Raw genomic sequence first — 14,778 nt, forward strand, 5'->3', positions numbered from 1 at the left:
GGATTTATGACTAAATGCAAAACCTCCAACCTGTTGGAAAACAATCCAAGTTTCAGGATCTCATCTGTGATGTCCTGGATGAAACTTAAATACAGAAGTTCTTCTTCTCTGCACAGATAACAGAAAAATCTATGTTCAGTTTCCAAGCAAAGATATTTATCAAATTGTAGTAGAGACGAAGACATTGGCCATTAATAGTCTTGTGATCAGAGGAAAACAGCTAGTCATGAGGACATCCGGTGGTCTCTATGACCAATTATGAATGGCAGGTTTTGCCTTGAATTTGCTGCTCTCTAGATGCATATGTGAAGTTTCAGTGCCTGACCAAAACCTGGGACAGGGCAGGGGAAGGGCAAACGATGTATGCTGCTTTGTGACCAGTGGTGGAAGGGAGGGATAAAAATGAGATAAACTAATCATTACTCTAGGGAATAAATATGATTTGATTTCTGCCTCCAGATCAAAAAAGGTTGGTGGCCTCATCCATAGCACTGATGCTTAAGATACCCTGCAGTATTTTATGTAACTGGTTCACATATTAAGCATGATTATATCTGGAGTAACACACGAGGTTTTGCCATTCTGTCAGCAAGGTAAAGGTAATTTCTATACCGTTTTTACTAAGTGCTTAGTGAAACAAGACAAAACATCTCAGGTAACAGGAAAATAATTTCATTGCTAATGTATCTAAACAGTAGCAGCATTGTCGAAGGCTTTCACGGTCAGAGTTCATTGGTTCTTGTAGGTTATCCGGGCTGTGTCCAAGACCACGGTTACACAGCCCGGATAACCTACAAGAACCAGTAGCAGCATTATTTAGCAAGCAGATTCAAAGTAATGAAGTACACAAGGACTTAATAGAAGCCATCAGCCATCAGCATGCAAATCTGTTAATGTGCTGCTACATTTCCTGGAATAGAATCAAACAATGTCTCTAAAAGGAGATGCTCTCTCTGTGTGTGTGCGTGTGTGTAGGTATAGTGGGGTGGGGTATGTGTGCCAAGAGTCACAAACACCTTTAATAGCTTTGGCAAGTACTCAGTTGGATCTAACATTAATCACTTATATTTGGAAAACTTCCAGCTACTTCGCATTCTGTTCAGACAATATGTTTCAATACTGAAAGAGCAAGTTGCATTCCTAGAGCACCTTCCAATCATTCATTCCACAGCTCAGGTGGTTCTCCCGTCTAGAAAACAAACACGGAACAAGAAAGTAAGGAACAACTTGCCCCTTAATCTATGAAGGCAGGCTTCTTACCACTATTTCCCTGGCTTCCCCTCAAACTGTGGAGCAGGGGTCCCAAAGAAGTGGGCTCTTTTGGTGTCTGGAAAAAAGTTAGTAGATGGCCATCACAAAATGGGGCCAATCACAAAATTGGGAGGCTTATTTATTTATTTATTTAATTATTTTTGCAATTTCTCGCCCTCCCTCCCTGGCCAAAGCCAGGGTCAGGTTTCGTACCAAGTATCATTCTATGATGGAGGCAGTTGTTTTCAAATGGATTCTCCCTAAACACACATTTGATGCCTCCTGGATTCTTCTAAAACACCTCATGCTCCACTAAAGTAACATAAAACCAGGACTAGCTCTTTGCTTTTGGATAGAGATAGGCTTGGGCAGAAGTATAGAATCATAGAGTTGGAAGGGACCACCAGGGTGATCTAGTCCAACCCCCTGCACAATACAGGAAATTCACAACTACCTTCCCCCCCACACCCCCAGTGACCAGAAGGTGGCCAAGATGCCCTCCCTCTCATGAACTGCCTAAGGTCGCAGAAACAGCATTGCTGACAGATGGCCATCCAACCTCTTCTTAAAAACCTCCAGGGAAGGAGAGCTTACCACCTCCCGAGGAAGCCTGTTCCACTGAGGAACCGCTCTAACTGTTAGAAAAGTCTTCCTCATGTCTAGACGGAAACTCTTTTGATTTAATTTCAACCCGTTGGTTCTGGTCCGACCTTCTTGGGCAACAGAAAACAACTCGGCACCATCCTCTATATGACAGCCCCTCAAGTACTTGAAGATGGTTATCATATCCTTTCTCAGTCTTCTCCTCTTCAGGCTAAACATACCCAGCTCCTTCAACCTTTCCTCATAGGACTTGGTCTCCAGACCCCTCACCATCTTTGTTGCCCTCCTCTGGTCACGTTCCAGCTTGTTTACATCCTTTTTAAATTGCGGTGCCCAAAACTGAACACAATACTCTAGGTGAGGTCTAACCAGAGCAGAGTAAAGCGATATCATCACTTCGCATGATCTGGACAGTATACTTCTGTTGATAGCCCAAGATCATAGGAACCAGGTGTCCACAGTAACTACCTTGGGGAGCCTTTGAGTTGACTGAATGTCTGATAATGTCATGTACTCATTCCATATATTCTGTGGTTAGTTTTTTATAATGATGTCTTAATATTTGCAAATGGTTTGTTTTATCATTGTACTGTGCCTTGGGCTGACAGGCAGGATAGCAATTGAGCAATTAAATAAAGGGAAAAATAAATTTTCTTGAAATAAAAGCATTACTTACTCAGCCTGAATTCTTCTCATCATTGGGGACTGCCCAGAACATGGAGAAGTCACCCTAAGTCATAATTGGGAGCACAGAAATCAGACATGGAGGAATGTTCTATACTGTGAACATAATAGTTTCATATCAGTCTGTTATAATTTCCCCGAAAGAACTTGGGAATTATAGTTGGGTGACGTGGATAAGAATTCTATTATGGCCCTTTCAAAGACCTACATTTCCCAGAGTTCTGTGTGAAGAATGAATGACAAATCTGACTTCGATCTGGACAGTGACTTTACCCCGAAAGTAAAATTGAGTAAACACCTGGACGCTATTACATTTTTTATCCTGCTCTTCCTCAAAGAGCTCATTGGTTTTCCCCTTTTATATTTATCCTCACAAGTTGGTGAGGTAGGTTAGGCTAAGAGAGAGAATCACTAGTCCAAAATCACTTGGAGAATTTCATGGCTAAGTGGGGATTAGAACTTGGGACTTACAGGGAGGGGCTCAGTGGTAGAGCATCTGCTTGGCATGCAGAAGGTCTCAGGTTAAATCCTCGGCATCTCCAGTTAAAGGGACTAGGCAAGTCGGTGATGTGAAAGACCTCAGCCTGAGACCCTGGAGAGCCACTGCCGGTCTGAGTAGACAATACTGACTTTGTTGGACCAAGGGTCTGATTCAGTTTAAGGCAGCTTCATGTGTTCATGTGCTCTCCTGGATTTCTTTACTGATTGGAGGCAGGCAAATTGCTCATGTAAGATCGTCTATTAGATATTCACGGTTCTATGTCTCAAAGGCCCAGTGCGGCTGTTTCTTATGGGCTTAAGTATATGAGACTTTAAGACATCTAGATTGGAAACATCTTATCACACAGAATTTATGCAACAAAAAAGCCTTCACCGTGTTCTACATAATAATGCTATCATGAGAATAAAAACAGGTAATTTGAAAAACTGCTTCCAACAATGCTGCCTCTCAATGAAGAAAAGTACATCGACTTCTATACGCTTCTGAATTTACAATATCCCCAGATTCTAGTGGGAAATACTAAAGTAGGATTTTGATTCACTGGTTTTACAGGTCACCTATCATACAGCTCTTGCGCTGCAGAATATGCCTCTCACTACATCTTTTTGATTCTGATGTTTTTGTGCTCTTTGCAAGACGGAGCATGAACTGACTGCACAACGGCCTGCTGTGCCTTCCATAAAGTGAGCACGCAAACGCACACATTTGTTTCTGTGGAAAATCCAAGAGGCTTATTGGAAAAAAGACGCACAATGTTCAGCAAAGCAGGGGGGGGAGGGGACAGAGCAGCAAGGTGCCTCAGCTGTGTGAGGTAAAAGCTGATATAAAAGGCACAACTTTCTCAAAAGAAGAAAGCGGTATTATTTTAAAATTTGTGTGTGACGTCACAGCCATGTTAGCAGTGGAGTGCACTGTATAGGAACAGGAGAGTTTAACAAAACTGAAGAGGTTGAGGAAAAGGGGACCGGCAGTCAGGGTGTATTCTTAGGCATGTCTCTCTTTCTCTGGAAACACAGCCGTTGTGGGATTGGCTTCAGTCTTCCAGTCCATATTTTTTTTTAATATTCTTGAATGGAGATAATTCAACCTGCTAACATTTTAAACTTCTTAACCTCATTACCCCACACTCATCCAGCTATCCCTCCCTTCACCCCCATCTTGTTCTTGGTTCATTATCCAACAATTTTTACCACAGACAAAAACCTCTCACGGATTATTTGTGCCAAACGGTCATTGGTTTCTTCTCCACCTGTAGTAAACCTCAGCAGCTTATCAACCAGGATGCTGGTTCACCAGAGGCCCGTTCAATATCCTGATGCTGTAGCCAGTGTGGAACTGCCAAACCAGAGGGACTGTGAAGCACCTGGTGAGCAACTATACTAGGCCAAGAGGCTCTGTTGAGGCTCACAAGTTGTGCATAAGAAGTGCTCATGATCCATGTGTAATTCAATCATCCATGAGAGCAAATGCAAGAGATTTTACAAATTAGTATCAATTTTTAAAACAGCAAGCTTCAGCTTAGTTGATCACATAGTACAGAGCCTGGTCTGAATTCTCTGTTTAGGGTTGCCAGCCAGCAGCTGATGACATTACATCACCTCCAGGGAAAATCAGGAAGTGACATCAGTCCACTTTAGGAATTGCTGGAAAATCTACGGCTTATCTTAGCATTTCCAGCAATTCCTAGAGTGGGTTGACATCACTTTCAGATTTTTCCCGGACGTGATGTAATGCTGTCAGCTGATAATGGTTTAAAAAAACAACAACGATACCACCTTCATCCACAAGGCGAGAGAGAGAAAATATGAATATTTTCCTCTGAATTTCATGTACCTTGGTGAGGAGAACTGAGAAAATGCCTTCATTTCATCACGCTTATCTGTCATGGCAGATACTGAGTCTTCTACCTGTAACACGAAGAGAATTAAATAAACAAACAAATCTATTATAATTGATACGAAAAGGAAGGAAGGAATGAAAGCAGGAAAAAGGGGAGCCGGTGTGGGAGGATTTGTACTCTGTTAAGAACCTCCCTCCTCCTGCCCATGTTAACTTCTGCTTCTGTGCTGGGACTACTGCAAAAATGCTCAAACCAAACACATGAGGGATTCCTGCACTTCACAGACAGTGGTCTCACAGGGCGAAAACGCATGGTCGTTTTAGCCTCCTTTATTCCCTGTTTCAGCCAGGATTCAGCCAGGATTGAACACATGCGTTTCGCCGAATGTGCGTTTGATCCTGGCTGAAACAGGGAATAAAGGAGGCTAAAGCGACCATGCATTTTCTCCCCCAGTATGCCTCTTTGTAGCCCACAGCACACAAGCTGGTCCATCGACGGTATATTACAAAACATTTTAATAAAACTATTTCTTTGCTTTAAAAAAAGAGTATAGGCTTGCCAGACACGAGAGCCAGCATGGTGTAGTAGTTAAGAGTGGCAGACTCTAATCGGGAGAACCAGGTTTCATTCCCCACTCCTCTACATGAAGCCTGCTGGGTTACCTTGGGCCAGTCACAGTTCTCTCAGAACTGTCTCAGCCTATGCGGAGGCAGGCAATGGCAGACCACCTCCGAACGGCTCTTGCCTTGAAAACCCGACAAGGTCAAGTCAGCTGTGACTTGACAGCACCGACACATGCACACACACATCCAAACACTGGGGACCTAGAGAGAAGCAGGCTGCTCAGTCACTATTTGTGAAGCAGAGGAGTGGAAAAGGCTGGGAGCATCAACCCAACAGCATGTGTGGGTGAGGGAGAGGTGACCTCAGCAGAACTCTATCTGGATTCCTTTCCACGTAGAAGGATTGTATTCGTGGTTACGTGGCTGCCCCTTCAGGTTGCTCAGAAGAAAGTCATTGTTTTAAACAATGATAACATTTCTGTGACAAGTATTACCACACTGTATATGTGTGAAGTTGGTTACACACATTTATACACACACGTGTGCATTATAGAAGACAAAAGTGTAATGTTAAAGATCTGAACAAACAACAGGAAGCACCCAACTGCAGGCTTCTTGGTCCCACATACGTAAATTATAAATGACAGTGAACATGTCTTTTTAATGTGTTCATTTCCCTCGCATGTGATGATTTTACAATCTGTGCTGTGTGGAAATATATATTGGGCAAAATGTCACAGATAAGACTAAAAGAATTATGGAGAATTCATATTTTTGATGCTTGTTTTTAACTGCTTGTCATCATACATGGTTTTTAAATTGTACTGGAGCACCTTAAAAGCCTTTTCAAGCAGAAGGGCAGGAAGTCTATTTAAAACTAAAATAAAGAAATTAGCGCTCTGCAATCTGAGAATGTATGAAAAACCAGATTCTGAAAAAAAATTGAACTCACAATCTTGCACTGTTAAGTGCTCTCCACCAAAACGAGTAAAGCTTACTCATGTAAATGGATAAATCTTTTTAATAGACTCTTCAATAAACTTAGAAGAATGTAACTCTCCTGATGATTGAATTGTTAGAGCACCCAACACTGAGTTGGATTGTGGCTTCTATCTCAGGTTGCTAACTTTTGGCTGACAAACTCTGTGCCTTCCACATTAGGGCAGAAACCTAAGAGGTAAAGCATCCCCCATCACCATAACTACATGTCAGAAATTCTACTGGTTGTGCAGGCTAACTTCTAAAATGTACTGAAAATCCAGAGGTAACTTTCAACCTCTCCCTGAAAATCTAGAGATTTTAGACATGAAAACAAGCTCCAGTTCAATTTTTCCTATATGAAAATGTTACACGCTTCAATCCAGTGACTTTGTATTATGTTGATTTCTGTAAGACTCTGTAGTATGCAACCTAGCTGTGTTATGGCCCCATGCAATGAACAGAATATGTCAAATTTCTATTCAAACAACAGCAGTAATATTATTGCACAGAAAATTTGCATTCCCGCTCTGAGGGAAGGGCATCTTGCAAGCTTGGGTTTTCCCGCCCTTTTGCTTGGGGAGGCAGGACCTAATCTAAACTTTCTGTCTCTCTGGCGGGAAAGCCCTCAGCTTCCACTTTTCGTTCCTGCCTTGCCGGGGAAGGCACACTAGTAGCTTTGCTCTGTGTGCAGTAGCTAGGAAAATAGTTTTTACTGTCTTTCGTTTCCTGTCTTGTTTACCCTGTGTTGTTAGTCTTTAGTTTAAACCAAAAAAGGGAAGAAAAAAAAAAGAAAATTTGCATTATGAGATCTGCAGACTTCCATGAGTATTTCCCCCATGTTTGCTAAGGGAAACTAGTACAATCAGGATGTTAGAACACCTTTCCCTATGAGGAAAGGCACAAGAGTTTGGTGCTTGTGAGTGCAGACTAAGGGGAGGGGTTGTTATACAGGTTTATAAAATTATACATGGGGTGGAGAAAACTTTTCAACCTCTTCCACAAAATGAGAACTTAGGAGTAACCCATGAAATAGATTCAGGACAAACAAAAGGATGTATTTCTTCACGTAATGAAGCATTAATTTATTGACTTCAAGGACACTAGTTTAGATGAAGTAGAGGAATGGAAGACATGTCCTTCAGCGGCTATTAGCTATGGCCGTGTGACAAGAACATCAGGAAGGTTTTGGCCTCCAAGCCCTGCTTGTAGGTCGGTCCTCTGGGGCATCTGGCTGGCCACTTGTGGGAAACAGGATGCCTGACCAGATAGACCAGATAGATCCAGCATTGCTTAAGCTTAACACAAGTGTAGAGAAATATGACACATTAGCATTTTACCTAACTGTAGCTTCATCCCATGGTGCTGCTGTAATGTTTAAAGACATGGCACTATGGTGGCAATTGCACGGATCTTTTCCCTCTCCGCAGTTGTCCTGGTCCTGGTCAGGAGACAAACGTGGGGGAGGACCTGAGCATTGCCCATCTTGTGCTCGGCCCTTAAATGCTACAGCGGCACCACAGGAAAGAGGCTTGTGTGCTATTGCTGTAACATCTACCAAACAGCTCCCTGTCAAAGAGTGAATATGTATCCAGTGAGCCAGTATGGTGCAGTGGTTGGAATGCGAGTCTAGGATCTGGGAGACCTGAGTTTGAATCCTCACTCTGCCATGGAAGCTTGCTGGGTGACCTCGGGCCAGTCACTTCCTCTCAGCCTAATGTAGTTGCAGTGAGGATAAAATGGAGGAGAGGAGAGCACTGTAAGCCACTTAGGATCCCTACTGAGGAATATTGCGGGACATAAATCAAGTAAAAAAATTAACTGCCCTCAGGGAGGGCCTGCTACATGTGTCTCGTTGGATGCAAAACATCTAAACATATCATTTGAGTTACCTCCTTTATCACCTTCTGAAAGTCAGCCACATCTCGTTTTACGAATTCTTCAGATTGAAGTTGAAAACTACACATATTAAAAAAAAGATACAGACAGATCAAAACTACACCAATTTTTAAAAAAAGATACAGACAGGTCTCTCAGAATCCACAGTCCAATAGACTATTGCACCATTTTAACTTCTAGAAAATCTCATGGGCATTCTAACCCTTTTAGACACCCAAGGCAACACCTGGTGCTCCCTTCTTTGTGTGATACCAGTGTTCTAAATAAATCTAAACCATTGGTTTAGCTCTCGCCATATGACCACAACCAGCTTCTTGCATGGCATTAAATGCACTGGAACTAGAGGGTTCCTCAACTTGCAAGCAAATTCCAACATTTGGAACTGCTAGTATTAACTTGGCGCTGTGGCCATTCAACAACCCATCTGGCTGTCAAGAGTCAGTATTACCTTTGGAGGAAACAGACATGAGTGCATATGTGCGCACACTGGAAATAACCTTACAATGACAATCACTTCCTATTTGTAGGCTCACTGTCTCCAGGCACTGGTACTGTGTGGAGGGGCTGTGGCTCAGTGGCAGAGCATCTGCTTTGCATGCAGAAGATCCCAGGTTCAATCCCTGGCATCTCCATTTAAAGGGACTAGGCAAATAGGTGACGTGAAAGACCTCTGCCTGAGACCCTGGAGAACTGCTGACTTTGATGGACCAAGGGTCTGATTCAGTATAAGGCAGCTTCATGTGTTCATGTGTGTTCTCCGATTAATGTCAATAGAAATGAATAAAATACCGAAACAGTGAATGTTTACCATTTATATAACTAAGTACCAAGTATTACACAGAGGATGTGTTACAGCAATGCTTAGTGACTATCAGTTAAGGTCCATGGCAGTTAACAGCAGAAATACCCACCTGAACATACACAATATTAGTTCCCTGTTCCAAGAAACTTCTTTTACCCACAATCTTAAAAAATGAACACTGGATATTTTTTTTAAAAGGCTATATTTGGGAATTATTTCTACCTGTGTAAATCCAAATCCATTCTACTTGTTTGAGTTAACTCACCCCGAGATAAATCCAGCCAGCTTTTCTACTGGCACAAGAAAGAGGAAGGGCCATCTTGCCCTATTTCCCTCTTCACTGCCTCCTCGCCCCTCATATCATGATTCCTAGCATAGCCGGAGTGGAGGGTCATAAAGGGACTTCTTGCATCAGCAGAAAAGCTGGTAGGATCTAGCCCATTAAGTATGCATGCCAATGTAAGAGCCAAGGGGGATCTGAAGTTAGCATGCCGGCCTGGGAACCTCAGAGAATAGGAGTCACCCTTGTTGACAAACTCACAAAGTGATCTTGGGTAAAACTCAGTGGGTAGCCGTGTTAGTCTGTCTGCAGTAGTAGAAAAAGGCAAGAGTCCAGTAGCACCTTAAAGACTAACAAAAATATTTTCTGGTAGGGTATGAACTTTCTGGACTCTTGCCCTTTTCTACTACTTGGGTAAAACTGTTGAGTATGTACAAATGTACTGAATGGTTTCAAGGGAAACAATTCCTACTGAATGGTTTCAAGGGAAACAATTCCTACTGAATGGTTTCAAGGGAAACAATTCCCGGGCTCCTGAACTCTATGTTCCTATTGGCTACTGGGGTTATCTTCCCCAATCATGGACTTGGGGGGGGGGGGTGCGCAGGCGGCCAAGCAAGCATAAAAGCAGGGGTCCGATCACAGTACTTAGTTCTGTTCTGCCTGTTCTTAATAAAGCGTTGCTGTTGGAATGCCGTCTCCTTTCTTCGTGTATTGCCCACGCTACATAACAAAAACTGGGTCATCTTAGTTACTCAGAAGGAGAACTGCAAATGGCAACCTCTCTTCCAATGGTGTAAGAAAAAATACAATTTGACTTCAAAGCACTGTAAATATTATTTAATACTAACAGGACGAATATATCCCAATTAGAACCACGTTAGGCCTAGATCTCACGGAAATATGTACGTGCAGTGGGGTAACGACCCCTCTTGTTCCCACTTGTTTGATGTGAAGTTCTAATTTGGGTGGACCCAGTTTGATTTTTGATGATCCTTGTATCTCAAAGAAGATGTAAGGATCATGGAAACTGGCTGCTCAAGCGAAGAAATATACATGTGGCATACTACCCTATGAATCAAAGTCCTCCAAAACATCCTAGGTGCACATATTAAATTATGGGGGAGGGGTACATGTATGCTGATTTTTGATTTGACCCAGTTTGATTTTTGATGATCCTTGTATCTCAAAGATGTAAGGATCATGGAAACTGGCTGCTCAAGCGAAGAAATATGCATGTGGCATACTACCCTATGAATCAAAGTCCTCCAAAACATCCTAGGTGCACATATTAAATTATGGGGGAAGGGTACATGTATGCCGCTGTAATTTAGACTGTGCAAATCAGCAATCAGATGCAGGATGAACCATAAGAAAGATCCCAAAATGAATGCCCTTGACCTCATGAAGAAGTTTCCTCACCTGCTTATGTCAGTCTGCGTTTCCACTTCCACATGCTGTACTGGAGTGTCTTTGCTTTTCCGTTTGGCTGGAGTATAATATCTGTACTGTGACAGGAAGGATTTGGTGTCTGATTTTAAAGTGCGTGGTGTGAACGGCTGCTGGCTCTTGGTAAAACGTTCTGAGTGTCTGTCAAGGAGATCCCCGCTCTGTACTTTGGATTCAGCCTTTGGGGCCTTACGAGGATAACAGTTCACGATGCTGTCAGAGGAAGAACAGCAGGAGACTCTGGAGTGCAATCTTTGCAGACTTGTTGTACTTATACTTGAGCGCGAGACTGAGATATTGGAATCTTTTGGAGTAGTTTTTCTGGCATATTTTTCAGTATCAGGGAAGTCTGTGATGTGCCTCTCTGGAGCCAAGGAACCGGACACATACTTCTGTTTGTTTGGTGCACAGGGGAGCTCCGTGTTGCTTTCTGCTTCCAATGATTCCTGGTTCTAAAAAAAAAACACACAAGCAATGAAGTTCCACAGTAACAGTGCTGCATCTTTTTATTAAAATATACGATTTAAAAAGCAGTAAGCAAATTATGCTTGTGAAAAAATAGAGGTTGGGCAGATGTAAAAAGGAAAGATCAAAATTCGTTTAATATATAAAATTGCATGTCGGTTTCCATGGGTTTGATACCATGATCTGTGGGTGCAACGATTACAGGATCTTCCTTGTCCCCCTCCCTGCCATTTCTGATACTCGGAAAGTTTGTTCCTAGGATAAAAATTAATAGTGGAATCTATGGCATTATACCTATGGCATTATAGGTCCCTCCCCTCCTCAAATCCCACCCTCCCCAGACTCCACCCCCCAAACCTCCACAAATTTCCTAACCTGGAGTTGGCAACCGTATCTCCTTCCCACCCAACAGTCAACCTAGCTTTATCTGCCCTCCTGTCTTAAGCTTTCCCTCTCACCCCACATCAGCCTATACCAAGGAAAACTGTGGCTCAATTGTATGGTGCTGGCCACCAGGCACTCTTGCATGGTAGGGAACTCTCAAGTATTTGTGGGGTGGCACCTCATTTTATCCTGTATCTTTCTCCCCACACTATTTCCTCTTTCCCTCCCCTGGCAACCCCCAAATCCTCTCCCCTTTCCCTGCCTCATTCTCTCTTTCTCAGCAATTCACCAACCTACCTTTTATCTGCTTCCCATCTTCAGCTATACTTATTAATTAATTACTTCATGCATACCCCTTTCTCCACATTGGAGACCAAAGCAGCTTACATTATTCATCTCTTCTCCTTATAATCTTCACAAAAACCCTGTGAGGTCAGTTGGGATGAAACTATGTGACTGGCCCGAAATCACCCAGTGTGCTTTCACAGCAAGATGGGCATTTGAACCTGGGTCCCCCAGACATTACTCTGAAATTCTAACTGTTACACCACACTGCCTTCCATAGGGTTCCTGTTGTTGAACAGTAGCAAGCAGCTAGGTCTAGCTGAGCCAAGCAAATTGGGTGCCATCTTCACCCAGTGGTTGCTGTCAGGCCTAGAGTTACCAGCCCTGGAGATCTCCCAGAATTACAACTGATCTCCAGACAACAGAGATCTGTATCCCTGGAGAAAATGGCTGCTTTGGAGGTGGAATCTATGCTATTATATCTGGCTGAGCCCCCGCCCCAATTCTGCCCTCCCTAGACTTCACCCCCCCCCCAAATCTCCAAGAATTTCCCAACCTGGAGCTGGCAACCATACTCCCAGGCCTGGCATGGATGAGTCCTCCCACAAAGGCCAGAACAGCCCTGGAAAGGGCCTGTCCCCTTTTCCTGTATTTCACTCACAGAAACTCCAAGCCTGGAATACGGTAGTTGGCTAGCAACAACAACTGAGGGAATCTGTTTCTTAAAGCTACAGGTCCTCCTTTATCATTTTGGGGGTTTTCAAATCCCCCAATGTATTTTTTTAGAGTTCACATTTTTCTGCAAACCTAGGGTGTTGTTTAGGTTTGTAGAAAGATCTGTCTTGCCCATTCACGGCTTCAATCATCAGATTTAAGTATCTTCAGATTTGACCAACTTTGCTATTAAAATATAAGATGACGATGATACATTGCACTTAGGGCTTACAATAACCGTGCCATTAATCCATATGCCAATAATCTGCTTCAGTAAATGCACAGTTTTTATATTGTCAACCCACAGAAAATGTTTTTTCTGATCTTTGTTATGCTGCAGCGCTAGTATGAAAATTTATTTTTTATTCCAGAAAAAAATTGCTCGTATTTTTCTCATATTACATCTCCATTTATTTCTCCAGAAATCCCACAAACAAATTGACTAGTCAATTGAGAACATGTTGAAATGGTTTATATGTCAGTGGTGAGCAAAGAGTGTTAATACAGTTACTGGGGTGGAAATCAACTGTTCTTTGGTGGCGTTCCACAAGAGGCAACTTAATTTCACGACTACAGCACAATTTGGAGCTGAACCACTACATTAGGGCAGCAACAGCAAACATGCTTGTTAGCAAGCAGTATAATGAAAGTCCTTGTTAGAATACAAATCAGATGCAACTGCTGTTAAGTAAATGGGTAGCAGGAAAGATGATGATGTTTCTTGGTCCTGCTCTGATAAGGGTATGGACCTACTGCTTCTTTTCCTTCACCTCCATCCGTCTATAAAAGCTTTACAGTACTATCCAGAAACTATCTAGGAACTAAGTCCCTAAGACAATGTAATGCAGAGATATCCTGACAAAGCTGGAGATGTGTGGGCATCAATGATGTACCAATATTGGGAGGCTTAGTGGTCATAGGAACTTGCCAAGTAGACGAGGCGTTCTGCAGCTATGCCAAGTCCCCTTAGCAAGACCTCTCTCCCACTAGATCAGTGGTTCCCAACCTTTTTTTGACCAGGGACCACTAGAACTTTTTTGTTTGGTGCAGGGACCCCAAGGTTCAAAATAAAAATTCCGAGAATTTGAAAATAAACTTTAATCATAACTGTTAGTTAAACATTAAACTTAGAATAATATTTGAATATATATTTTATAATAGAGAACTTTTAATTGAAAATATTAATTTATTATGGGTTTATAACTTTGTTTCGCGGACCTTAATTTAGTTCTCGCGGACCCCTGGGGGTCCACGGACCCCTGGTTGGGAACCAGTGCGCTAGATGATCTCAGGCGTAAACTAGATGGAATGTACTCTCCATCTTTCCTCTCCTTGAACTGTTATGCTCAGTGGTATGGACGGCACCTGGGTTTCTCCACCCATCTCCCTTATCTAAGTCTCTGAAGTTGCAAACAGCTTGCTAAATTTCAGTGAAAGAGAGATTTCCACCTTTTTAGGCCTCAGCCTGAACTGTTTGTTTTGAACAAGGAACTGCTTAAAGGACCAGCTTCTTGACACTATCACTTATTTAGCTCAACATTGCCTGCTCTGACTGGCAGAAGCCTTCCAAGGGCTCAGGCAGATGCTTTCCCAGCATCTGCTACTGGAGATAGCAGGGACAGGGCTGTAACCTGGGGGGGGGGCAGCGGCGAGGGCAGCTGCCCCCCCGTGGCATGCAGAGAGGGCAGCAGAACTGTCTCTCCTACAGGAGGAGTGGTCTGGGTAGGGGAGGCAGTTCTGCCGCCCTCTCTGCATGCCGCAGGGGCAGTGGCTGCCCTCCTCGCCCCCCACCTAGTTACGGCCCTGAGCAGGGATCATACTTGAGAGTTTCTGCATGCAAAACCTGTAAATTATTATTGAGCTGCATCTGCTCCAAATAATAGCTTTCTGCAGAGCTTTAAAAAAAATGACATCAAGTCCGTGTCTAAGAATGTGAACTATACTAGGAGTCGTGCAAAGGCTTATTTCCAAATTATGTGACAGAGGCTCTGGAGATTAGACAAGGCGTTCTGCAGATGTCTTTTCACCCCTGGACTGTACTATCTACAATGCAGGTAGAGAGACTGCATTTTTTTAATC

At 43.0% G+C, this 14,778-nt stretch overlaps 1 protein-coding gene across 1 annotated transcript in view; it reads right to left on the reverse strand.

Annotated features, from left to right (window-relative positions):
* The window catches only part of SPATA7 (spermatogenesis associated 7), a gene marked incomplete at its 5' end in the record, with an annotated part of 49,020 nt that overhangs the window by 3,216 nt on the left and 31,026 nt on the right, over positions 1-14,778 (reverse strand). The window contains 5 exons of the mRNA XM_056851838.1: positions 31-108; positions 2,531-2,584; positions 4,874-4,947; positions 8,314-8,380; positions 10,825-11,303. Coding sequence (XP_056707816.1) covers positions 31-108; positions 2,531-2,584; positions 4,874-4,947; positions 8,314-8,380; positions 10,825-11,303 — 752 coding nt within the window. The remainder of the gene's footprint in view (positions 1-30; positions 109-2,530; positions 2,585-4,873; positions 4,948-8,313; positions 8,381-10,824; positions 11,304-14,778) is intronic.

Source organism: Euleptes europaea, chromosome 6 (assembly GCF_029931775.1).
Source record: "Euleptes europaea isolate rEulEur1 chromosome 6, rEulEur1.hap1, whole genome shotgun sequence".
Taxonomy (NCBI): domain Eukaryota; kingdom Metazoa; phylum Chordata; class Lepidosauria; order Squamata; family Sphaerodactylidae; genus Euleptes; species Euleptes europaea.